We start from the raw sequence: 25043 nt of genomic DNA on the forward strand, positions 1-25043 counted from the left end.
ACATTTTTTCTTCTTAAAAACTGCTTCCAACACTTTAGAGAGTAAAACAGTGTATTTATAAATGTTTTTATAAAAACGAAATGCAACATTCTTACCACAGCGTACTATGGAAGGCTAGGAAGGAAAAAGAAAGAAAATACACTGGACTGAAAAATCTATTTTAGGAAGGTTGCCTGAGATATCCTAAATTTATAGAACATGATATTTTTTTAATCTCCCCTTCTGAAAAATATCACTCTTCACTGTCCAACCTTAACTGCATTTAATTAACAAATGGAAAGAGGTAATTAGATAAATCTTTGGCTTTATCTTTATTAATGGAAGGCATGGCATTTTAAGTGGCACAAAAATAGATATGAGTGCAGAGAGGTTATTTGGTATACGGCAAATTGCCAAATATTTTTGTTTTTTAGAAATTCCTATTATTGGATTGACAGATGATTGTACATGATTTTTAATATCATGATTCATTTCCTACAATATAGTAAACTTTCTACTTTTGTACCGATTATTAACATTATATTTTATTTTTATTTCCTTTTTCTGAATAAAACAAAATCACTATTCTTAAAAAGAAACTCCCTCTTTTCCCTTCCCTCTTTAGCAACTAGACTCCATAAAACGCTGCTCCTTGGAGATGTGAAACTTTAGGAACCATCTGGAAATTTTCAGATAAAGAAGGGAAGCTCTATCCCGTTATGAAGAGAGAGGTTACTCAAAATTCACTTCTACATCTTTAAACTATTATGGGAGGAAGCCAAAAAATATTCAACATACTGATAGTAATGCTATAGTTGACTTATTCCTGATATTTTCTTTATTTATGTGGGGGGGGGATACTTTAAATAAAATTTCTTTTTGCAGAAAGGTGGAATACAAACTGAAACCTAAACTAAGCTATAAAATTGTTTACAAATCAAATCTACCTTGTGCTGTTCAGTAGTTATTTTTCTATCCACTATTTTCTTACTTATTTCCACTTTATTCTATCTCACCTCTCATTACGAAGCAGAGATCAATAAGGTATACAAATTACCTGTAATTCTTCAGATAATGCTATTTACAATATAACTCTCACAATGGAATGTTAGCCTTTCCAATCCATTCATCACCATCATCATCACAGGATATTTAAAAGAAGGACCAAACTAGATTATTCTTGAGTAATTTATATTAGTCTTACTTTCCGAAAGAGTCTCTGACTTCCCCCACCAGCAGATGTTGGATAATAAATATACACATTGTGGTCCTCTGCACTAACTGGTTTTTCCACAAATGGCTTTTGGAAAACTTCTCCATTCACCTCCACATGATCTTCTCCTTCAATCAAATTGCATTCTGGAAAAAAGAATGTAAATGCAAACTTCAGGCTAGAGTCACAGATAAAAATTCCACTATAAATTAAGACAGGAAAAATGGCTATAATCTCAGAATTTATTTGAACCCATGTACTTCAGTGACTTTGAAACTCAACATGCTAAGCCAAGGAGGAGCAATTTTTTTTCCTATTGTGCCAAGACAGCACTGGGAGATAGTTACAGATGTATGGACAGATTACCTCTTTATTCCCAAATCAAAAAAGAAAATTTTCCAGAATGTGAATTTCATTCACACCTATGAGTAATAACAATAATCTTGATAACTTTCCACCTTAAGAAAAAATATCTTCCCAATTTAACATAAAATTCCAACGTTTAAGCATGTATCATTCCATTCTTTAAAAGAAAAATATATTTCAAGTCTTTTTATTTCTGACCCTTAAAAGAAAGCAATCTCAATTTCCCCACTGAGTTTATTTCTCAATTTAAAAGAAATTCCAATTCAAGAAACTCCTCCTCTCTTTCCCTGGTATTACCATAAATGATTTTCCTTGTACAAATAAACATTTCTTCCCAGCTATAAAATGTGCTATTATTACCACTACCATAAAAATCAAGGAAACAAACAAAAAACTAAGTGAGAAATCACAAGGAAGAACAAATGGAGACTGAAAGAGGTAGTCTGGGATAGAATTAGGACCATGATAATGCCTGGGATGGAGAGACAAGTCAGAATGGGTTGAGGAAGAATTGGAGTAAACACTAAAAAAAGCAAAGCAGGGAGGTTGTAGAAGAAAATGGTGATGAGATCTGGTGAGCATACACTGAAGCCTAGTTGACCCTTCACATGCAATGAAGGGTTGCATGGAGGGAATGAGTTAATGAGCCAGTAACTCATTAAATCAGGTATGTCTCTTTTTTCAGGATTTCACAGATGTCTGAAAAAAGATGCAGTTATTTTACAGAGGTGCTATGATCCTGTTGCTGTGCAAATGAAAGCATGTTTTCCAAATAATTTTCAAAGCATGAACAGTCCTAGAAATGATACCTGGTAGTGAATGGAATGGAAGAGCAAGATTAGAAAATATGTAATGATAAAAAAAGCAGACAGAACTATCTAATTGCCTGCATTGCCAAACCTTAATTCACATAGTGCACATTTGGACAACAATCCATTAGCATGCCAAAAGGTTTTTATCTCCAGCAAGCAACATGGTTGGGCACAGCTATCTATTGACTACTTTTAGATAGCTTGTTGCTTGAACACAATGATAGTTTTGGCCACAAGCCAGAAAAGGAAAATCAGAAGAAACCATGGGTTCCCACTCCAGCTTGTTACATTTGGAAGGATTTCCAAGACTGAATGACACGACAACCTAAAAACAAATAACAAATTTGGGATTTGCAGCCTCACTGTTTACAAGGAAGAGGTCCCGCACCTGTTGTGGATAAAATGCAGATGGCTATGGCTGCATTGCCTGCATTGGGAAGCTGCAACATTTTAACTGAGTCCCTCCTCCCCAGAAATGAAATCTATCTGCAGATATAAAGAGAAAAACTGTAGAGCGCTAAGGGCCAAAATAAATTGAGGGCCTAAAAACCAAAATATCTGCAAATATTTACATCAAAACTTACTCTATTTTCTATATTTGATCCTAGGTGTTATACGAAACTGAATATAAAAAGGATATAGAAAGGAATAATGAGAGCAAACCATTTCTTTTCCTAACTGAAGGCTTTGGAAAAGAAGGCTCAAATAATATATTTCCAAAAATATGAAGCATTTTGAAAAAAAGCATCTATTTCTAAAGATTTCTGAAATAAAGAAACCCTTGCATTGAAATGGCAGCTTGTTTAGCAAGCCCAGCAGCAGAATATGAAATTAAACATTTTTATGCTGATGTAAATTCCTACAGATCTTTATTTTGAAGTTCCACTGTGTTCAGTGGATGGTTTTAAAAAAAAAGTGTTACATCCTATCAGTTATATAGTTTTTTTGGTTTTAATCTGGTAATAGACACAGACATGTGATCTTTTCCTCCTGATTCTTATCCTATGGTGAGCTGCATGATTTTATAATGACAAAAATAGCATTTTATTAAACAGGCAAGAACAGTTGTTTGTAGAAGAGTCCTTTGAAATGCCAATATAATAATTACCTTGGGGATTGTTTGGATCCCGGTTTAGGACTGCATAACGAGGAAGTAAAATGCCTTCATCTTTAAGGATGCTATAAACTTCTCTCCTGAAAGGAAATAATATATCCCACAGAACATTGCAAATAGAGAAAAAAACAGGAAAACAATTCCTAGTGAAAATCACAGGGTAGTCTTATAATTTTGTGCAAAGTTGCAACAACTGTCTAATCAGAAAGTTACACTATTAAAAATGGGAGCTGGAACAAAATGTTGCAAAATTAGAACCTCTAATCCCACGAACAGGGCATTTCTAATACAGTTCTAAAGTATTACATGTGGCTATTTGTATGAGAGAAAGGATGGGAATTAGGAAAAAGGTCTCCTCCCCAATGTCACTGTGCTTTTTGGTGCAGTACAATCAGATTGGTGTATAATTGCCACAAGTGAATTTGAGTATTTCTCAGATTAGCAATACTGATATCAGATTCTCACTAAAGGTTATATGTGTCACTAATTTAAAAGATGCGATTATTAATGTATCCATCTGGAGAGCAAACATTTAAGATCTGCACTTCATCTGTAACAGCTTGATGCTGATATTAACGAGAACACACTGATAAGGCCTTGTCAAGGGCATTACTCTGAATGTACACAATCAAGACAAAAACGAAGAGAAGGAATCATTTGGAAAAACTACATGCAAGATACGAGAAAAAAATGAGTTTAGTAAATAAACAGCAACAAATTAGTAAAGATATAGTAAAGCAAGATTAACAAAATGTCAACTTTTGTTACCACACAAATTAAATCAGCTATATTTTAAAGTTTTCAGCTACATTTTAAATATGAGAATATTCTTTGACAATACTGTAGTACAGTAAGTAATGTTCTATCTTAATCATGCTGGTACACTAGCAGTACACATGCATGTCTGTAGTAAACAAAAGGCAAGAAAAATACCAAAGCTGGCATTTACATCTATGAGGCAAGTTTATTTATTTACCTGTCTTGTATATGGTACTGCATATTCAAATCATTAATAACAAATGGATTCCTGAGTTTAGAATAGGCAACTGCTTTGTCCAATGGAAATCCTAAATAAAATGTAGCAAAGAAAATTAGCACATAATCATTTAAATAGTTCTTAAACGCATAAGAATTACGTATTACTTTCATAATTGATTTATATTAGATGTTTTACAAATTATTTTAAATTCCTTCATCTATATAAGTACCCAGGTTACAGTTTCATAGTTTCATCCATCTCATTTTAAAACCTTTCCTCTTTGTTTACCCCATTTTGTTCAATTGAAACATCAGGCTTCCTATATCAGTGATTATTTAACAATCAATTCAAACATAATAGTAAAACAGCAAACTAATATTTTATTTACATTTTTTAAAATTAAGCAGAAAACAATATATGAGCATTGTACATTTAAACCTGCAGCAATTGTCTTAAGTAAATTACACTGAATTGGACTTATTTCTGATTAAATATTAGTGATGTTAAACTATAATGCATTTATTAGAATTCCAACACCTTTTAAATAGCAAAATAATGGAACAGTAGGAAAGCTGAGAATAGCAGAGAAAGAAAGGAGAATATATTTCAAGGCATGCTAAGGAAAAGCTGTATTTTCCTTGGAAACTGTTTTTTCCCCCCTCTAAATTCTCATGAAAATAATTTAAATCAATTTAAAGGAAGGCACACCAGGTCTTGTTATACATGTACTTCCTCCCAAGATTAACATTCATAATGTTAATAAATTTCACATAAATTGTTCCCAAGGAAAAGTGTTTTAACTGTTGTGTAAAGTGGATTAATAGCACCTTTCATCACTGTAATGTTAATCAGTGTTTATATTGTATTTATATTGAAACACTGGAGTACATGTATGATTACACACCACTAGATAATTCCGATATATTACTTCTTTAATTAAATATAGTTCAACTTAAAAAAGATTTTAATAACCCCATTCAATTTTTTAAAAAAGAGTTCACAAAACTGTAAACTAATCCTTGACAATGTGAAGATTGTTACATCGTTCTGAATAAAAAGCAATCACCTTTAGAATGAAAAGAAATGAGACAATCACATAAAGGCCAGTTTTCCACCGGTTCATTCAAAATGACATCTTCTTCAAATATCACTACTGTGATATATTTAAACATGGAAAGCCGTTCAAGGATTTCATTCATTGGTTTTGATTTTGATTTTTTTGCCATAGAACATATTCCAACCATGATCTGTCTTTCTGGTGGCTAAGAAAAATAGTAACTGTTAAGATCAATTATACTATCAACTGAGAGAATGTTTCTGTCCTTGTTTCATAAACAAGTTTCATGATTACCAAGTTATATGTGGTAAGCTTCTTCACATGTTTATTAAGAATGAACTCTGAATTGGAAATCAGTGCTTAATTTTGTATAAGGTATATATTTAAAAAATACTGTAAATAAAGAATTATTTTAATATTCCATGTATAAAGAAAAAGCAATTATGCCCTAGTCACAAGGTTTTTTAAAAAAACATCATCAGATGAATTTGAAGCTACCATTTGAAAGTAAAGACCTCTCTCTGTTCATTAAGTTATAAAATAACAGAAGACACAATCTGCAGAAACACCCTCAATTTTAATGGAACTTTTAATGAGTTTCAATATAGCTGTGATGAGAAGTGGTACTGACAGTGTTGTTGAATTGTGGCTAAATAGTTTGTCTTTAGATGCTACTTGCAATGCTCAACTCCACAAATGGAGGAGAAATTTCTGAACTATTTTCAACAGGCAAGAAACTCTATTTTCTATGCAAAATATGAGTAATATGTTTTGATACAATAGGAACGAGTGTGTAATTTTAGATACTAGATTTTACTTATCTTCTGTGGCAATCGAAACACTGTAACCATAACCAAAAGTCCATTTTTTTAAAAAAAAAGTTAGTTTTAGAAAGTCTTCCAAACTCTGATATGTAAGTTACTTGTAGCACAACACTAAAATCCTTAGATAATGAAACCTAAAGACAAAACAAACCCAGTACGTACAGAATCATACTCCTCATCATCGTCCTCATGATCATAGAAGGAGACAAAATCGGAAGATCTGGCACGATCTGAAAGTTCTTCCCCATCTTCACAGCCCACAAAAAATCTAGGAACATCACTCTCTGTGGCATTAACAGACATTATTATAAATCCTAAAGTGATCTACATGGAAACCGTAGTCACTTGAAGTACTCAGACACTGAACATAATTCCCAGTGCCTGGAATAGTAAAAATCCTTGCAGCCTGGATTGCAGTTGCTTATGCAGTAGCTTGGTGTCTGATAGTCAGCTGCCAAAAGCAGTTGAACTGATATCATCTGCCCATTGTTTTCATTTGTTACATTTGTGAAAAAGAATCCTGCAGGTTACCATTTCCCTGAGATAAAGCAGCAATTGTCTATCCTAGAAAGAGAGGGAGAGAGAGAGAGAAAGCTATTTAGCATATTTCATTACCAAGATATAGTTGAAATAACCTCCTGAAAATATTTATATTACTACAACATCAAAAGCTATTCTATATGTATCAAAGAAAACAAGGTACTAGATGTTGAAAATAAACACGCAAGGAAATAGTAGGTTTACACATCATACTAAGCCATAGTATGATTTGTTTAGTCTTGCTAAATATGATATGCTAGCCCAGCCATAACTGTAGTGCTTTATAAACCATGCTTTGGCACTTAGCCTTATGTGAACCAGGCTGATCTGGGTTTTTTTCAAACCATATTTAAAACAAATACTGGTGTAGTGTGGTGTGGACAACCTATGGCTCCTGAATGAACAACAGAACAAACTAATAAATGCTGCTCAGAATGTTAGCTTTTGGGTGGGCGGGTTTCTGCCTCCCAGTATCAGTCCAGAGTTTTGCAGCCCAGATCTAGTGGCCCTACTAAACAAAATGAGGAATGAATAAGCTAAATTACAATTATAAATTAAACCTGATAAATAAAAATCATTTGGAAGTTCTAATAATGAAGCAAAGGCTTAAATAGTTTAGACACATAATGCAAAACATTCCAAGCTGAACGTAAGAAGTCATTATTCAGAACTATCAGCTCTGACAGCTGTTTGGTTTATTTCCAGCCAAAGATGAGAATTCTTTCTAGGGAAAGTGTACATTAACATTGTGTCTTGATAGATTTATGTGCTTGACCTTGAGCTGATAAAATGATGGCATGGTTTTCAATTTAAATTAGGTTTAGTGATATTTCTAATAATTCATGGAGTGAGAATTGCCAGATGTAAAAACTGGGTTTAGAAAAGGCAGAGGAACTAGGGACCAAATTGCCAATATCCGCTGGATAATGGAAAAAGCCAGGGAGTTTCAGAAAAAAAACATCTATTTCTGTTTTATTGACTATTCTAAAGCCCTTGACTGTGTGGACTATTTGATGGCTGAAAGCGAGGAGGAACTGAGGAGCCTCATAATGAAGGTGAAAGAAGAAAGTGCAAAAGCTGGGTTGCAGTTAAACCTCAAAAAAACCAACATTATGGCAACCAGCTTGATTGATAACTGGCAAATAGAGGGAGAAAATGTAGAGGCAGTGAGAGACTGTCATGTTCCCCGTTGCAAGGCATAAGTGCATCACAACGGGGAACATGCCCATCAGGAAAGAGGAAGGGGTAACCATTATCCTTTAAACACACACATCATCCCTTAAGCACCCAAGCTCCTAAAACAATCACCAGGACAATAGAAGCACACCTCGGACAGGACATGGAAACCATTAACAGATCAGGGGAACTCCCACACATTACGGGGGACGCACCTGCACCGGACGAAGGCAAAGAGACAAAGGAAACCATCGGAGATCACCCGAATCGCCCATCGTCAGACCCATACCAATTCAAATCACCCATCCGGACCCGGCTTGGGGAACAATGGGGGGTGGAGGAGGACAAGGTCCGCCACCAGGGTATAAACAGGGTACCCTGCTACCACGCCCGCATTCCCGACTTTTTCTCCGTATGCATTCTGCTTCAATAAACCCGGAAATCCTTAGACTCTCTAAGTGAGTCCGTGTCTTATTCGAAGTAAGGCTACCCTGACATAAAGATGGGAATCCAAAATTTTTTTTTCCACTAGCACCAGTCCAGATCCAATCTGTGAGGGAACCAAGCTAGTGATGGAAGATTTCATCTCACGGCGAGGCGGCTACCCGGCGACCGGCAACGGAACTCTCATCCCCAAGAACGGCAGATGCCCGAGGCCTCGACGGCACAAGGTCCAGGAGAGCTCAGGATCGAGTTCGGAGGGGGAAGCAACGACAAACGCCACCCGTGAGTCCCAAGGCACGTGGGCCACCATGGACGAGATGGAGGGATCCTCACCTGGATCGCCCGGAACCCCGGAGGAACTGCGGGACATCCCATCATCCACGGCGTCAGGAACCGAAGGAGAGAGGAGGGGCAACCGCACCAAGAAGGGCTTGCGAACAGCAGCAAGGCTGAGCGCGGTTGAGGACAAGCTGGAGGCGATGCAGCAGCTGCTCCAGAGGTTAGCAGAGGCGTACGAATCCCACAGCCGGGGCGCGGAGGGGCCAGGCACCAGAAGCCCAACACCCCTTACCCCCCCCTTGGAGACGCACCAGCCGGAGAGACGGAGGAGAGGTCCGGAGGATGACATAGCGCCAGGCAGAGTCCGCTTCCAAGAACTCGCCAGATGGGCGCACCCCCCCTCCCACCCCGATGGCGAGACGGCTGGAATGAAGCGGGAGCCGGCAAGAGATGGTACCAACGCCAACCGAAGCCCGACGGAGGGAATCCCCACGTCTAGACCAAGGAGCCCCAACTGCCCGAAGCACACCCAGACGTCCAGATGCGGCTTGGAGCCCACCGAGCGCGGTGATAAAGGACTTCGGCATTAAGTTCGATGGGGACCCCACAAAACTCTCCTTTTTCCTCACAAACGCGGCGAACTATATGGAGGAATGGGGTCCCTACTTCCGAACGGAAAAGGGCAAAGTAAATGCCATAGCAATAAAATTAAAAGGACGGGCCGCTGACTGGTATGTCCAGTTATGCCAGGCAGGCGCCCCGGAACTGGAGGACTGCAATGAGTTCCTCTGGGCAGTAGAACTGCACTTCAGGGACCCCCTGGAAAGGGAGAGGGCAAAAAGAGCCCTGAAAACCCTCAAACAAGGACAGCGCTCTGTGGCAGATTATGCCATGGAGTTCCAAGCCCTGGCCGGTAAGGTCGAAGTATGGTCCCAGTCCACCCTCATTGAGCGGTTCAAGGAGAGTCTAAACCTGAACGTACTCAGGTGGGCACTGTGCAGGAATAACCCCAACACTCTGGTGGAGTGGATCCGGCTGGCAGGAGAGGCAGAGGACGCCCAGGACACTTTCCTCCAAGCAAAGAGGGAAGCGCAGCATGCAGAGGCGGTGAGAGGACCCCAGACAGCAGCAGGACTGGCGAGGTCGAGACCCCAGCCCTGGAAGGAAGAAAGAGACCGACGGTTCGCCAAGGGTCAGTGCCTTAGGTGTGGGAAGGAGGACCACAAGGCGGCGGCCTGCCTGAAAGCGAAGGTGAGGGACAGCTCGTGGAAGGCACCAACCAAGCCAACCCCAGCACCCAGGAAAATGCCAGTCGCGACGGGTGAAACTGCAGCAAAGGACTTCCCTTACTTCACCGAAGAGGAAAGCGACAAAGACAAACCGGCAGGAAGCGCCAGCCACCTGCCCTAAGGAGCGCCAGAGGACAGGTGGAAGAAAACAAGAGGCGCAACAACTTCGGGGTGAGTGAAAATTGTCCCACCCTATATGTGAAAGTCACCCTAACCCACGGTGGAGAGACGGAAAAAGTTTGGGCACTAATTGACTCTGGCTGCTCGAAGTGCCTTATGCACCCGGATCTGGCGGCCACGCTAAACCTCCGCTGCTATCCACTTCAGCACCATATTGTTTTTACACAGTTGGATGGATCAGCAGCGGGAGGGGGCCCGGTCACCCAATACACGGACAAAGTTGCGCTGCAGCTCGGCAGCCCCAAGGAAAGACTGCCGTTCATCGTGGCACCGGTGGGCCAACCCCTAATCATCCTAGGAATCCCATGGCTAGTGCAGCACAACCCAAAAATAAACTGGACAACCAGGGAAATCACGTTTTCAGATGGGCGCTATCAAGCACCCACAGGGGATCGGGTTCCCCGTGCTGCAATGGGGAGGGCGGCGACTACCTTGATGCATCTGGAGGCAGCGACCCTGGAGGGCCTGCCAGCCAGATATGCAGAGTTTGCCGATGTGTTTGGCGAAAAGGAGGCTGACAAACTCCACCGCACAGAAAAACAGACTGCACCATAGAACTGGTCCCTGGCGCACCCTTACCAAAGCCCAAAATCTATGCGATGACCCAGAAGGAGCGGGCAGCATTAAGGGAGTTCGATGATAAAAATTTAGCGCGGGGCTTTATTGAGCCCGCAAACTCACCAGTCGGAGCCCCAGTCCTCTTTCGGGAAAAAAAGGACGGGTCTCTGAGGCTCTGTACCGACTACCGCGGTTTGAATGCCGCGTCCATCTCAAATAAATACCCCTTACCCATCATCAAGGAAATTCTTGCCCACCTGGCAAAGGGCAAGATATTCTCAAAACTGGACCTGAGGGAAGCCTACTTCCGAATACGAATACAGGAGGGGGATGAATGGAAGACGGCTTTCAACTGCCCGCTGGGGTCGTTTCAATATAAAGTTTTACCATTTGGGTTGGCGGGGGCACCAGGAGTGTTTATGCAGTTAATTAATGAGGTCTTGCACGACCACTTATTTAAGGGGGTGCTTGACTATCTCGATGATGTTTTAATATATTCAGAGACCGAAGAAGAGCACGAACGCTTAGTGAAGCAAGTGCTCAGGAAACTCTGCAAGGCAGAGCTATTCGCCAAGCTCTCCAAGTGCAAGTTTCATAAAGAACAAATTGACTACCTGGGCTATAGAATCTCGGCGAGGGGCATCGAGATGGACCCAAGTAAGGTCCAAGCCATACTGGCGTGGGAGCGCCCACGCACGAGGAGGCAACTCCAAAGTTTCCTCAGTTTCACGAATTTCTACAGGGGTTTTATCCAGGGGCTGGCAGAAATTGTGCTGCCTCTAACTAACCTACTCCGGACAAAGGGCCTGGGAGACACACGAAAATCACGGAACCCGGGGGCGCTCCTGAACTGGACTGATTGTCAAAGGGCTTTTGATCGCCCCAAAAGCCTCTTTACAGCAGAGCCAGTGCTGCAACACCCCGACCCCGCCAGACCCTTCGTCGTACAAGTCGACACATCCGACTTCTCCATCGGGGCACTCCTGCTTCAGCGGGATTTTGACAATCAGCTGAAGCCCTGCACGTACCTTTCCCGCAAGTTCTCCAAAACGGAATGGAGATGGCATGTGTAGGAAAAGGAGGCGTTTGCAGTCAAGGCAGCCCTAGAGACATGGAGGCACCTCCTGGAAGGGTCCTCCTGCCCCTTTGAGGTCTGGACAGACCACAAAAACCTAGAGGCTCTCAGCACTCCAAAACGCCTCAGCCCCAAGCAAGTACGCCGGGCGCAGTTCTTCAGCCGATTTAACTTTAAATTAAAGTTCATACCGGGGAGGAAGAACTTCCTAGCAGATGCTCTTTCCCGACGGCCTCAGGATGCCAGCCAGGGATCGGACATTGTGGGTACTGTGTGGACCAACACACAGCTGAGCTGCCCTGCCGTCACGCGCAGCCAAACAAGAACCCAACGCAGCCCAGCACAAACACCCGCAAACGGAGGGAGACGCAGGTCAATTTCACCGAACTGGCAACAACGGCTCGTTCAAGCCCTCAAAACAGATACATGGTTGCAAACCAACCAACACAATGTATCTTTCACGAATGGTCTAGCCTAGAGACAGAAGAACCTGTACGTGCCAGAGACATTGCGAGCGGAAGTTTTAAACCGTTCCCACGATGACAAGACAGCCGGGCACTTTGGGTTTGTCAAAACACTACATTTAATCAGGCGACAATTCTGGTGGCCTACTCTCAGGAAGGATGTTAAAGAATATGTCGCTGCTTGCCCCACATGTGCCATGTCAAAACGAAAGGTGGGGAAGCCCCAAGGACTGTTGCAGCAAGTAGCAAGCCCCTCCCGTCCCTGGGAGGAAATTTCCATGGACTTCATTGTAGACCTACCACCCAGCCAAAGAAAAATGGTCATCTGGGTGGTAAAAGACTATTTTTCCAAGCAGGCACACTTCATACCCTGCGCGTCCATCCCCTCCGTGCAACAGCTGGCACGCCTATTCCTTAATCACATCTATAAACTCCACGGCGCCCCCTCCCGTTTGGTGACTGATAGGGGCACACAATTTACCTCCAGGTTCTGGAAAGAATTTTTAAAACTTATTGGTACCAAGCAGGCACTGTCCACGGCTTGGCACCCCCACACAGATGGCTCTACGGAGATTCTTAACTCCACCCTGGAGCAATTCCTACGATCATTCATAAACTATCAACAGGATAATTCGGTGGACCTGCTACCTTTTGCAGAGGTAGCCTACAACAATGCAGTGCACCAGAGCACAGGTCACACCCCATTCAAAGTGGTTTATGGCAGAGACTTCGTTCCAATCCTGGAACTGCCCCAACCAGACACCCCGCCCTGTTCCCCAGATGACTGGGCGGCACAACTGGCCACAGTTTGGCCTGTCATCCAGCTGGCTCTCGCAGACGCGCAAGCTACATACAAAAAGTTCACAGATAACCACAGGGCGGCGCAACTGAACTACAAAGTGGGAGATAGGGTCTACCTCTCCACTAAGTTCATCAAGTCCCCACAGCCCTCAAAGAAACTGACACCCAAATTCATTGGACCGTTCCCAATCATAGAAATTATCAACCCAGTGACTTTCAAGTTGGAGCTACCCCACAATTTGAGGCGCATACACCCAGTGTTCCACTGTGCCCTACTGAAACCGGCCACCCCTTCAAAATGGCACAATGAAACCCCCCCACCCCCACCCATCATGATAGATGGGCAACAACATTTTGAAATTAAGGAGGTACTAGACTCCAGGAGGCTAAGGGGCACCCCAAAGTACCTCATCAAATGGAGACACTTTCCCCACCCGGAGTGGGTCCAAGCGCAAAATGTTTCAACAAAACAGCTTGTCAAAAGCTTCCACGAAGCATACCCGGACAAACCGGCACCTTAGAATTCTCTTAGGGGGGCAGCATGTCATGTTCCCCGTTGCAAGGCATAAGTGCATCACAACGGGGAACATGCCCATCAGGAAAGAGGAAGGGATAACCATTATCCTTTAAACACACACATCATCCCTTAAGCACCCAAACTCCTAAAACAATCACCAGGACAATAGAAGCGCACCTCGGACAGGACATGGAAACCATTAACAGATCAGGGGAACTCCCACACATTACCCCAGGGGACGCACCTGCACCGGACGAAGGCAAAGAGACAAAGGAAACCATTGGAGATCACCCGAATCGCCCATCGTCAGACCCATACCAATTCAAATCACCCATCTGGACCCGGCTTGGGGAACAATGGGGGGTGGAGGAGGACAAGGTCCGCCACCAGGGTATAAACATGGTACCCTGCTACCACGCCCGCATTCCCGACTTTTTCTCCGTATGCATTCTGCTTCAATAAACCAGGAAATCCTTGGACCCTCTAAGTGAGTCCGTGTCTTATTCGAAGTAAGGCTACCCTGACAGAGACTTTGTATTTCTAGGCACAAAGATTACTGCAGATGCTGACTGCAGCCAGGAAATCAGAAGACGTTTAATTCTTGGGAGGAGAGCAATGAGCAATCTCGATAAAATAGTTAAGAGCCGAGACATCACACTGACAACAAAGGTCCGCATAGTTAAAGCAATGGTGTTCCCCATAGTAACATATGGCTGCGAGAGCTGCACCATAGGGAAGACTGAGGGAAGGAAGATAGATGCTTTTGAACTGTGGTGTTGGAGGAAAATTCTGAGAGTGCCTTGGACTGCAAGAAGATCAAACCAGTCCATACTCCAGGAAATAAAGCCAGACTGCTCACTTGAGGGAATGATATCAAAGGCAAAACTGAAATACTTTGGCCACATAATGAGAAGACAGGACACCCTGGAGAAGATGCTGATGCTAGGGAGAGTAGAGGGCAAAAGGAAGAGGGGCCGACCAAGGGCAAGGTGGATGGATGATATTCTAGAGGTGACGGACTCGTCCCTGGGGGAGCTGGGGGTGTTGACGACCGACAGGAAGCTCTGGCATGGGCTGATCCATGAAGTCACGAAGAGTCGGAAGTGACTGAACAAATAAACGACAACATTATTTCTAAACAAATCTTTTGCAAGGAAGCTTCAAGGTGAAGCTTTATTTCTATGCGATGTGTTAAGATCAGAAGTTTTTCAGTGTAATCTCCACTATGCACTATATATTACAGTATAGTAAAGCTATATTTACTTGAGTGTAGTTACTTGACTTGCCAAACATGCTTCATATTGTTTCACTTTCTATTTTACATCCTGACAATAGAGGTCAATGTTCTTCCTCTTTAGTTTATGTATAATGAACCGCAAAAGGGTAATTACCTACTTTAAAAAAGACAAAAACTGCCATTAGCCATAATCCACATGACTTGAATTTTTTCTCCTCTGCACTTATTAAGTTCATAAACATTTTGTTACATTTTGCAGAATAAACACTGAAACAAGAGGAGGAATTAGCAACACCAAGTTACCCAGACACACACAACATACATGAGTAGAATTGAATCTAAAGTTAGGTGTTAGCCAGTGTTTCTTTGCTCTTTGCTATGAAGTAAGCTACCACATGATCTTTCAGATGAAGTTTAAGAATGTTAAGAACACATAATCAATGCACATGTGAACTTGATTCTTAAACTTACAAGGTATGGTTAATAATTTTTATTATAAGCTGTCCACAGTTATGTGAGATGCACTGCACTGACTGAATGAATGGTCATTTCCTGCAATTGTCAAAATCCTGATTCACCAAAATCATTAATATACTAGTATTCTAACAACTGTTAATCCAACAATGATCTTGATACTCTAATCAATAACTTTGAGGATATGGAACATGCTTCGTCCTATCTCCTTTTCTATTTCCCAAAGATTTTTCCCATTACCATATAGTGGTGATTTTTCCAATATCAGTATCTTAAACAAAAATATGACTGGTTCAAAACTAACTGTTTGTATAAATGAACAGCTGACTACATGCATACAAATTTAGTCTTATCCCTAACCCTGACTATACACTCAATTCCATAGAAACTCTGCAACAGAATGAAACATACTACAGAAAACACTCTATGAACAAAAGGCATAAAAATGGATGCCCAGTTCAAAAAGTAAACCAACTTAGTTTTAAGTAATACAATTCCGTGAGTTCCAAAGTAAGGTAACAATTGTTTGCTGTGCTAGGTAATTTTGGATATAAACCAAAACTACAACTAAGTTTTTATCCCAACTCTAAATTTTTTTGGCACTAGAAGAATTAAGTTTGTCTATCCTGTCACGAGCTCTAGATTTTGGAGATTCTTTCGTGGGGAGCTTTTTGGGCGGGGGTCTTCAATTGATTGAATATGAAATAGAAGAGAAAAAACAAATTTAAGTCTGAGATCAGTGTTTCACTGATTAATTCAATCAATTAAAAGCTTGCAAACCTAATAACAACCTATTTTAAAAGTAGACAGCTTATACAATCAAATTGTAACATAGAAAGGAATAAATTACAAGACTCTGATGTGTTTTACATATATAAGCAGATCCTTTCTGGAGAAACCATATTTAGTATTTCATCTTAAACATAAATTTCAAATTAGTGTTTTGTAGTTTCCAACAATACAACTACATCGTAATAGTGTACATGCTGGCAGATATCACAGCTTCAATCCAGTGTTATGACACAAATATTGGATCAAGACACTGCAAGCAATCATTTCAAATGTTTCTCACCATCTGTTCTGACACAGAAAGAGCTGAACTAAGATTAATACGAAGAACTGCTAAATCGCTGAAAGAAAACTGCTAGTTTTTAGTCCTTTGTAATGTGCCAAAATATTTAAACACTTGCTGCTCTTAGGACTGATATTACATTTTCAATGTCAGGATATAATGGAAGTATTATTATTCAACAGCTGGAAAGCTTCTTTGGCATCAAACAAAATCTATAGTCGAAGACAAGAAATACAAAATACATCTATAGAACAACCTGAAGACTGACAACAATTAAAAAAAACATGTATTAGGGATGCTTCCAGTGTTATGTTAAAAAATTTGAAATCTAGTGAACTGTACTTTTTAAAAGTATCAATACTTATTTAATTATTTTTAATCTCTAATGTTTTCCTACCACCTTTGAAGTCCATCATTGGAGAACTGACCCCACAGAGCTTTAGTCAGTGTCAAGCACTTAGCCTAGCCCCAGAAAGGATGAGGTCAACAAGCCCTAAGAGCAGTATTTATTAGGTCACTGGTAATGTCTAGCCAACAAGAAGCAGCATTGCAAGAAAATGTTTATAATAATCAGATGACTTATAAGGCCATATTTTCCATTTGCTTCAATGGAATATATATGGCCACTACATATTTCAACAGTTCAACAGCAGAAAACAATGTTCAATTTGTTGTATTTCTCTATTTCCAATATAAATCTTGCCAAGTTTACCATAACATTAATTTGCTATTTTGCATGCAGACAAAAATTGAAATATTAAAACAATGTCTTCATTTTTTTAACCAAAACTGGGAGATCCAATGTTTAGATACAGTTTTTCACACAGCTCTACATTCACACTGCAGATTCCTACAAAATGAGGTGTTAATATCCATTCTTCCCTGTCCTCTTTTTCTCACCAGGCACAGCAGATGGGTTGGGCAAACCAGCCATATGGCAGGGGGTTCAGGACTCCTAGCAAAGAGGATGGAGGAGTCAGTGCCTTTCTTGGCACTTCCAGGCAGCTTTCTGTTGTCTATCAGCAAGGGAAAGGGTCGTCTCCAAAATGTCGTTAAGGTCCACATTACAGTGACACTGGTTCAAAACGCACAATGGTCATCCTTTCTAGTCTCAGTTACAAACATACATGATTCTGAATTAAAGGGAGTCCTTCACTATGGCATTTTGGATATATTAAATAACCAGCACTGTTTCTAGGAAATAAGGCCCTTCAGATTCTGAGCAAAAATGCTACAATGAACTGATGTCTTTAAATTCAATATAAGTAAGCAACATGCTTTTTCTCTCTCACACAAAACTTTGTTCCTTTTCACCTTCTTTTTCTCACATTCTCTCTCTCTTTCACACACACACGCTCACTCACACAGATACCCTTCTTAGTTGTTTCCCCACCCTCCATAGGTGGGATTTTGTTTTTTTTTCCCTAGGATTACAAGATTGGATTACAAACCTCTTTGTTGCCAATCTAATGGTTGTCTATAATGCCCCACAGATATGCAGTCCTTGCCTCAAAGTCATGTCTCATCCAAGAGGTCTCTCTCTTTGAGGCCCACTGTTACATCTGCTGCTAGCATAACCTGCCCTGTTTCTCTTTCACTGCTTCTCTAACTCAGTGTTTCTCAACCCTGGCAGTTTTAAGATGTGTGGACTTCAGCTTCCAGAATTCCCCAGCGAGCAAGTTGAGGTCCATACATCTAAAAAGTTGCCAAGGTTGAGAAATACTGCTCAAGCTGGATGCATTCAGGGAAGAATGCAGTGGTATGCAGTTTCCAGCTCAGCCAGGAATGGAGCGGGTGCAACACAAAAGATTGGTAGAGCAGTATGCAAAGAGAAAGGGAGTATGATGTGGGGAGTCTTTGATTAAGCAACTCCACTTTTCTGGGGCTCAGTGCAGCTGTATGTACTGTGAATTATGCAATGTATGCTTGAGTTCATACCATTCACACTGAAATACGATTGGAGCCTAAATGGAAGATATATTAAGATGTTACTGGCTGGTTTCACACTAAGCAAATAACAAGTAAAGCATACGACATGATAGCTCAGGCAGTACAAAACACAGCTTAGTACTCTCTAGGAATACATTGGCTAAGCTTGGTTTCTTTAAAAAAAAAGGGGGGGGAGAGAGAAAGAGAAAATAATGGATATCAGGATTTTGTTACCAACTACATGAAATAAGCATATTACAATGTGTAATGATTAACAAAATATTCCTTGAACTATCATATTTAATAATGAATTACAGATAACATTGATCACATTGAACTTTAAGCCAAAGTGATAGGATTGAGATAAAAGAAAAGTGAAATGCATGTACATGTATGTTCAAGGAGCTGGGAACAGATTAAGCAGCAGCTAGACAAGTCTGGAAAAAGATGAGCCTATATTAATGATCGATACTTATTTGAATTCATGTTCAAAGTCTGTCTCTTACTAAAAAAATAATTATGTGCCACCTACATACTTAAAAACTTTGATTTTTTCCCACTTCTGAAATGTTTATTTTTTGTAATTCAGAAATAATTTTCATAATGCTGTTGATGTACAACCAGTGAGATTTTCAGTACAATCTGTAACATATTTATTAACAATGCAGCTAAATTTAATGAAATATTTTTAAAAGATGTTTCTATGACTTCTAACTACAAACTGAAGCTTTTTTACTGGTAGGAAAATTGAAACATTTTTCAAGTATTTCTCTCAAGTCATGTAATATTGAATACACTTGCTACATTTTTTTTTTTTTTGCAGTTAAGCAACCTTTTAAAAATATAATTTATCATCCACAAAATTAAACAATTTATGCACAATGCTGTTCTGAATAGCTTACCTTGATTGTTTTTCCATCAACATATCTAGGTTATTCCATAATATTCAAATTCTGAATTAACATATACAACTTTATTACTTGGCCCCATGAGAAGACCAAAAGGTGTAGTTCTGGCTTTTGCCTCAGAGTCCTAACTGCAAGAATGATATTTTCCAGCTGTCTTAGTAAGGCATTGTACACATACTAGGAACTGGGAACATTTTTGTACTTTCGGGTTTTACAGCTGATTCATACTATCCTAGAAGGAAAGATACATGTTGCTAACTGTTTGGTCCTTTTATTTTTAACAACCATGTAATTGTCTTGTGACTGATGTATTATCTCTATAGTAATATGGGGCTTCAAAAATGACCCGTTCCAAATTCTAGCAGCCAATATAGGTCAAAATACTGGGAGAAGAAATGTCTTTTAATAAATTTTGTATGATAGAAATGCCTGGAATTAAAGAAATGGAAAAAGCAACAAGCATGAAGATGTAAAGGGCCAGACATGTCTTGAAGTAAAGAAACATAAAAAGTGAGAAATTTTTAGCTGCATTAAGATTAATAACCAAATGAATGACTTAAGGAAACTTTATACTGGACATGGTTTTGATGTTGTCAGTGGTATAGCACTGCCTTTAAAAAGGCAAAATTTAGAGAACACCCAAAAATAAAATCTCCTTACATCTCCTCTCCTCAGTCTCAACTCCCTCAAAATTCTCAGCCATTGCCAAGCTGACTGGAATATTATGAGTTGGTACATGCATCTGGAGATAAATTATCTCATCTTTAAGAAAACATACAGAAAATTTACAATTTCAGAAACATACATAATACAGTTGCACATAACATTATTTTCTTACCAGGAGTTAAAAAGGAAAGCTGAAAAATGTAGGAAGAACCACCCATGAGACAGCATATTGGCTCAGCTCCTCAGATGCAAAGCAGTACACTCATCTTTCAGTTACATACTTAGCACTGCTTTTCATCAGATAATTTCCTAGGATAGAGGAAATAATTAAATATAAATTCCAACCTATTGCTGAATGAGTTAAATCATTACTAACTTCTCTCTTTCAGTTGGCTCATTCTCCTTTTCCATACTTTATCTATTAGCTGTAAGGTGATTTTAAGCTAATAAAAACAACCAAAAATGGACATTTGATATTTATTGATGTATCATTGTTATATACTGCCATACTCTACAAGGATTCCCAGCAGTTACCAAGACAAAAAAAAAGGTACAATTTAAATACCTGTGATAAATTAAGCTAAAACATTCATGATAAACTACAAAAATTTACTTATAACCAGAACCATCATGTAACAAGGAATTATAACCCAATCACCCAATTAACCACCAAATGCTCTCCAGAAGAACTCCATCTTCTGGAAAAATAATATGAGTTGGTACACACATCTGGATATAAATTATCTCACCTTTAAGAAAGGATACAGAAAATTTACAATTCCAAAAATGTACATAATACAGTTGCACATAACATTATTTCTTACCAGGAGTTGAAAAGGAAAGTGGAAAAATGTAGGAAGAACAACCCACAATAAATGATGGTGCAAGTCTAATTTCTGAGGAGAGGCTGTTCTGCCAAGGCCGTTACAGAGAAGTGATACCTCCTAGCTTCAAGGTTCCTCACTTCATGGAAGTGGGGAATCACCAACAGTTTTTCCTGGGATGAGCATATGGGATGGCTCTATACCAGTGACGGAAGGCTGTCCTGCAAATACCTAAACGCCAAACCATGTAGGCTTTATCAGCTGAAATCAGCACTTTGAATTGCACTGAAAAGTGGCTGGCAACAAATTCAGGTATAATGTGTTTCCAACTGGACTTCAAAGGCAACATTTTATACAGCCTGTTGCAATTGTGATGACAGTATAAGTTACCACTACAAGATCCTCCTGCTCTGGGTAGGATCATAACTGGCACAACAGTCAATACTGGGCAAAAGATTCCTGCCTATACCTCCATCTGCCCATCCAACTGGTTCCATTTATTCTAATCTAACATTAGCCTACTAAGCCTCATGAACTGTATTAGAAGAAAGTATTATTTTTTAAAAGTCTTTTGCCCCAAGAGATTTTGACACTCCAGGAAATATGTAATGTGATATGCATACATGTAGATACAGATTCCGTATCTTTTCTTTTAATTCAGGATTTCACAAAAGCTAGATCTGAAACTGATTACATTCCTGCTTCTAATTGGACTACTCTAGTAAGATGAATTCCAGAAGAAAGTTGTCAAGTTAAAAGTATCAGTCAAGAAAAAAGTGAAGGAAGCATGAGACCGTGAGGGTAACACGGTATTGCACAGTGTTTCTTTTGAAAATAGTCCAGATACTTCACCTAGCTCAGTATAGGATGGAAAAATGATTATTGGCATACCACAGTCATACTGGCCAGCTCTGCTTACCTTTTCATTTGCATCTGCTACTAGTTGTTTTCTGATCCAATTCAAAGTGTAGATATTAAGAGCCCTAATGGCTTAAAGTCAAGTTACCTGAAGGATTATCTCCTACCATATATAAACCATTAGGCCAATTCTTCAGAGTTATTTTCTAGCTGCTTCCTTGAAATAAAGAGAAATGGGTGGCCCCTAAAGATGCAGTCACTTCTGTGGTAGAATTGTGATTAGATAATAGATCCTGCAGGGAAACTTGCTGCCCCTTACACTGCACTGCTTTTGGTTCCCAATAAATATCATTTGTTTCCCCGGGCATTTTAAACTTAAAAACTTTTGGATCCTGTATATTATTGATATTTAAGTTACTTATTAAGTTACTTTTTAAAGCTGTTTATTTTGCTTGATTTTTAAAGTTTATTTTACATGTTTATATTTTTAAAATTTTCCTAGCTTCCTGAGATGGAAGCAAACAGGAAAGTCTACTTCTTTGCTTCTATCTCATGGTAATCCAGATTCTGGTATCCCTATTCACTGCTAATAACAGATCTGAAGTAACAGAACTATTTTTATTATTTGTAGTCCTTATGAAAGACTAGTTAATCTGAAAGTCTGCTGGTTAAGTTCATCTATTTAGGCTTAAAATAGTAGACATACAAATGAGTTGACAGAATATATGCATATCCTGAATATATGTAGTTTAGGTACTCATATTTGTTAACCCCTAATTATTCCAAACAAATTGCTTATTTAAAAGGTTATGCTAATCTATCATTAAAGGGCCATTATAAAACTAGAATTATGGCCAAAAAGTTCAAAGAAAAACATCCAAACCTGGCTACATTTTGCAAAAACCTACATCAAGTCTGACAAAAGCATGTGGGAAAATACGTTATGGTCTAATGAGACCAAGGTTGAACTTTTTGGCCATAATTCCAAAAAGTATGTTTGTGCAAAAGCAACACTGTGCATCACCAAAAGCACACCATACCCACAGGGAAGCATGGTGGTGGCAGCATCATGCTTTGGGGCTGCTTTTCTTCAGCTGGAACTGGGGCTTTAGTCGAGGTGGAGGGAATTATGAACAGTTCCAAATATCAGTCAATTTTGGCACAAAACCTTCAGGCCTTTGCTAAAATGCTGAAGATGAAGAGGAATTTCTCCTTTCAACATGACAATGACCCAAACCTCCAAATCAGCAAAAGAATGGCTTCACAGAAGATCAAAGTTTTGGAATGGCCCAGCCAGAGCCCAGATCTGAATCCAGTTGAAAATCTGTGGGGTGACCTGAAGAGGGCTGTGCATAGGAGATGCCCTTGCAGTCTGGCAGATTTGGAGCGCTTCTGCAAGGAAGAGTGGGCAAAGCTTCCCAAGGCAAGATGTGCCATGATGATAGACTCCTACCCCAAAAGACTGAATGCTGTCATAAAATCAAAAGGTGCTTCAACAAAGTATTAGTTTAAGGGTGTGCACACTTATGCAACCATGTTATTCTAGTTTTTTTTATTTTTATTTTTTCCCCCTAAAACATTTGTTTGTTTTTCAATTGAATTGTACAGCTTGTATGTTATATTAAAGGTGGAAAAAATTCTGAAGTGATTTATCTTGGTCTGATTTTTTTACATCTCAAAAACCCGGCATTTTAACAGGGGTGTGTAGACTTTTTATATCCACTGTACATCTTCAACTCCATTTCAACTAGCAATCATATAGTCTACTATGCTATGTTACCTAAAACTCATTATCACAGCATTTCATTCCATTGTGCTAGCACAAATAAAATCAGTGACTGTAGAATTTCAACTTTATTAAGCTCAACTGGCTTATTTCTTCTTAAACCTATTTCTTTTTTAATTTGGGTACTAGGACCCAAATTAATGTGCAGCAAAAGTATAACTCAAATATCAGACCAGTAAAAGAAACCCAAGAAAGAAATACATGAAAAAAAACTACAAAAACAAAATAAAAAAGAACAAAAAAGGGGAAACTTGATATTTGTATCACTTATTAATCAAATGTCAAACAGATTTCTAAATCTACCTGGGGGGGAATAATAATTAATGATTGTCTAACATTATGAGATATCACAAAATCTATGCCACAGAAAAACATATTGAGTCATTTTTGATCAGTAAATAAAACTGCCCTTTCAAAAAAAGATTAATCTCTTGAATCCCATCCTTAATATCAGTATTTTCTGTTTGATCAAAATCTCAAAGCAGTTTGTCTCCTTCTTAAAGAAAGCCACAAACATAGCCTTACTGTTTACCTCCCAAAATTTTATTTCCTCGGGGGTCCACCCTGCAGATGGCAAAGATGCACTTTTAACCTGAGTGAAGCAGAAAGGTGAAATGTAGTGTTTTTAAATGTGCTGAGGCAGAAAACTAATGAAGCATCAGTCAATGGCCGAGTTCGCACAACATACTAAATCATACACCAAGATTCAGAAACCACCATCTGAAAAACAAAGCAACTGCTTTATGTTTTAGCATGGTGCATGCAGCAAGCCATCGTGTTGTGTCATTTTTTAAATTGTTGCTTCCTTCAGCTAACCATAACAAACTATAATCTGGCTCATATATTTCGGCTTCCTATGTTAGGGGAACACAGCCACTAGGATTTGATAACCGCGGGTTGAATTGCAGCATGCCTGGAAGAAGAAGCGGTTGCAAACCCGAAGACAATGACCTGGAATCCTGATCAACCGATACTACCCGTAACATCGCCCGACTATAATAAAACTTGCAGCCTTTCTTCTGCCGCTTTTTCTCCTTCGAAGCAGCAGCGATGAAACCTCTAGGACCTGCGCCCCCGGGCAACGCCTTTCACGCCTCCCGACGGCTTATCAGCCGTGCGGGGTGTGCAACAGAGCGGAACAGGGGCTGCAGACGCAACTATCTCCGCGGAGGTCAGAAGGCAGAAATGCAATCACCTAGAACTGCGGGAACTTGCTGTGTACTTTGGAGAGGGAGAAAATACATGAACGCTGGAGGACCCTCGGAATGATTTTCTCCTCGGCTGCGCCCAGCAACACCACACGAGACGAACAAGGCTCACCGCAGCGGCGCTAGCGGAGCGCGCGCCTTTCGCCGGAGGGGGGGGGAAGCTAGAGCAGAACGCGCGCGCGCACTCACCTTTTGCCTAACGTTCCACCCCAATCCACACACCTGACACGCTCGCGCCCTGGATCCGCCTCTCGTTTCATTGGCGCCCTCCAGCTGAGCAGCGCTCAGGGCGCGAGCGGTCCACGTCACGCGACAGGAGAAAAGAAAAACGTCCCCTCTCGGCCAGCTCGAAAGGCCCTTACCTGCTCCACCGACAGCTGCCATGGTGTCCCCGCATCGTGCTTTACTTCCTTC

At 40.1% G+C, this 25043-nt stretch overlaps 1 protein-coding gene across 10 annotated transcripts in view; it reads right to left on the reverse strand.

Annotated features, from left to right (window-relative positions):
* PPIP5K2 (diphosphoinositol pentakisphosphate kinase 2) overlaps positions 1–25043 on the reverse strand; it is a 72271-nt gene extending 47228 nt beyond the window's left edge. For 2 of the 10 annotated variants that reach the window (XM_063295376.1, XM_063295374.1), the window contains exons 1-7: positions 24992–25043; positions 20126–20262; positions 6507–6908; positions 5530–5725; positions 4461–4551; positions 3479–3564; positions 1184–1338 (exon numbers count right to left, since the gene is read on the reverse strand). In XM_063295376.1, coding sequence (XP_063151446.1) covers positions 1184–1338; positions 3479–3564; positions 4461–4551; positions 5530–5725; positions 6507–6647 — 669 coding nt within the window. In that variant the 5' untranslated portion in view covers positions 6648–6908; positions 20126–20262; positions 24992–25043. Of the gene's footprint in view, positions 1–1183; positions 1339–3478; positions 3565–4460; positions 4552–5529; positions 5726–6506; positions 6909–14930; positions 14995–20125; positions 20263–24991 lie in introns of those variants that run through there. The other 8 variants (XM_063295378.1, XM_063295377.1, XM_063295379.1 and 5 more) reach the window with 7 other exon arrangements.

This window comes from Candoia aspera, chromosome 2 (assembly GCF_035149785.1).
Source record: "Candoia aspera isolate rCanAsp1 chromosome 2, rCanAsp1.hap2, whole genome shotgun sequence".
Classification (NCBI taxonomy): Eukaryota; Metazoa; Chordata; class Lepidosauria; order Squamata; family Boidae; genus Candoia; species Candoia aspera.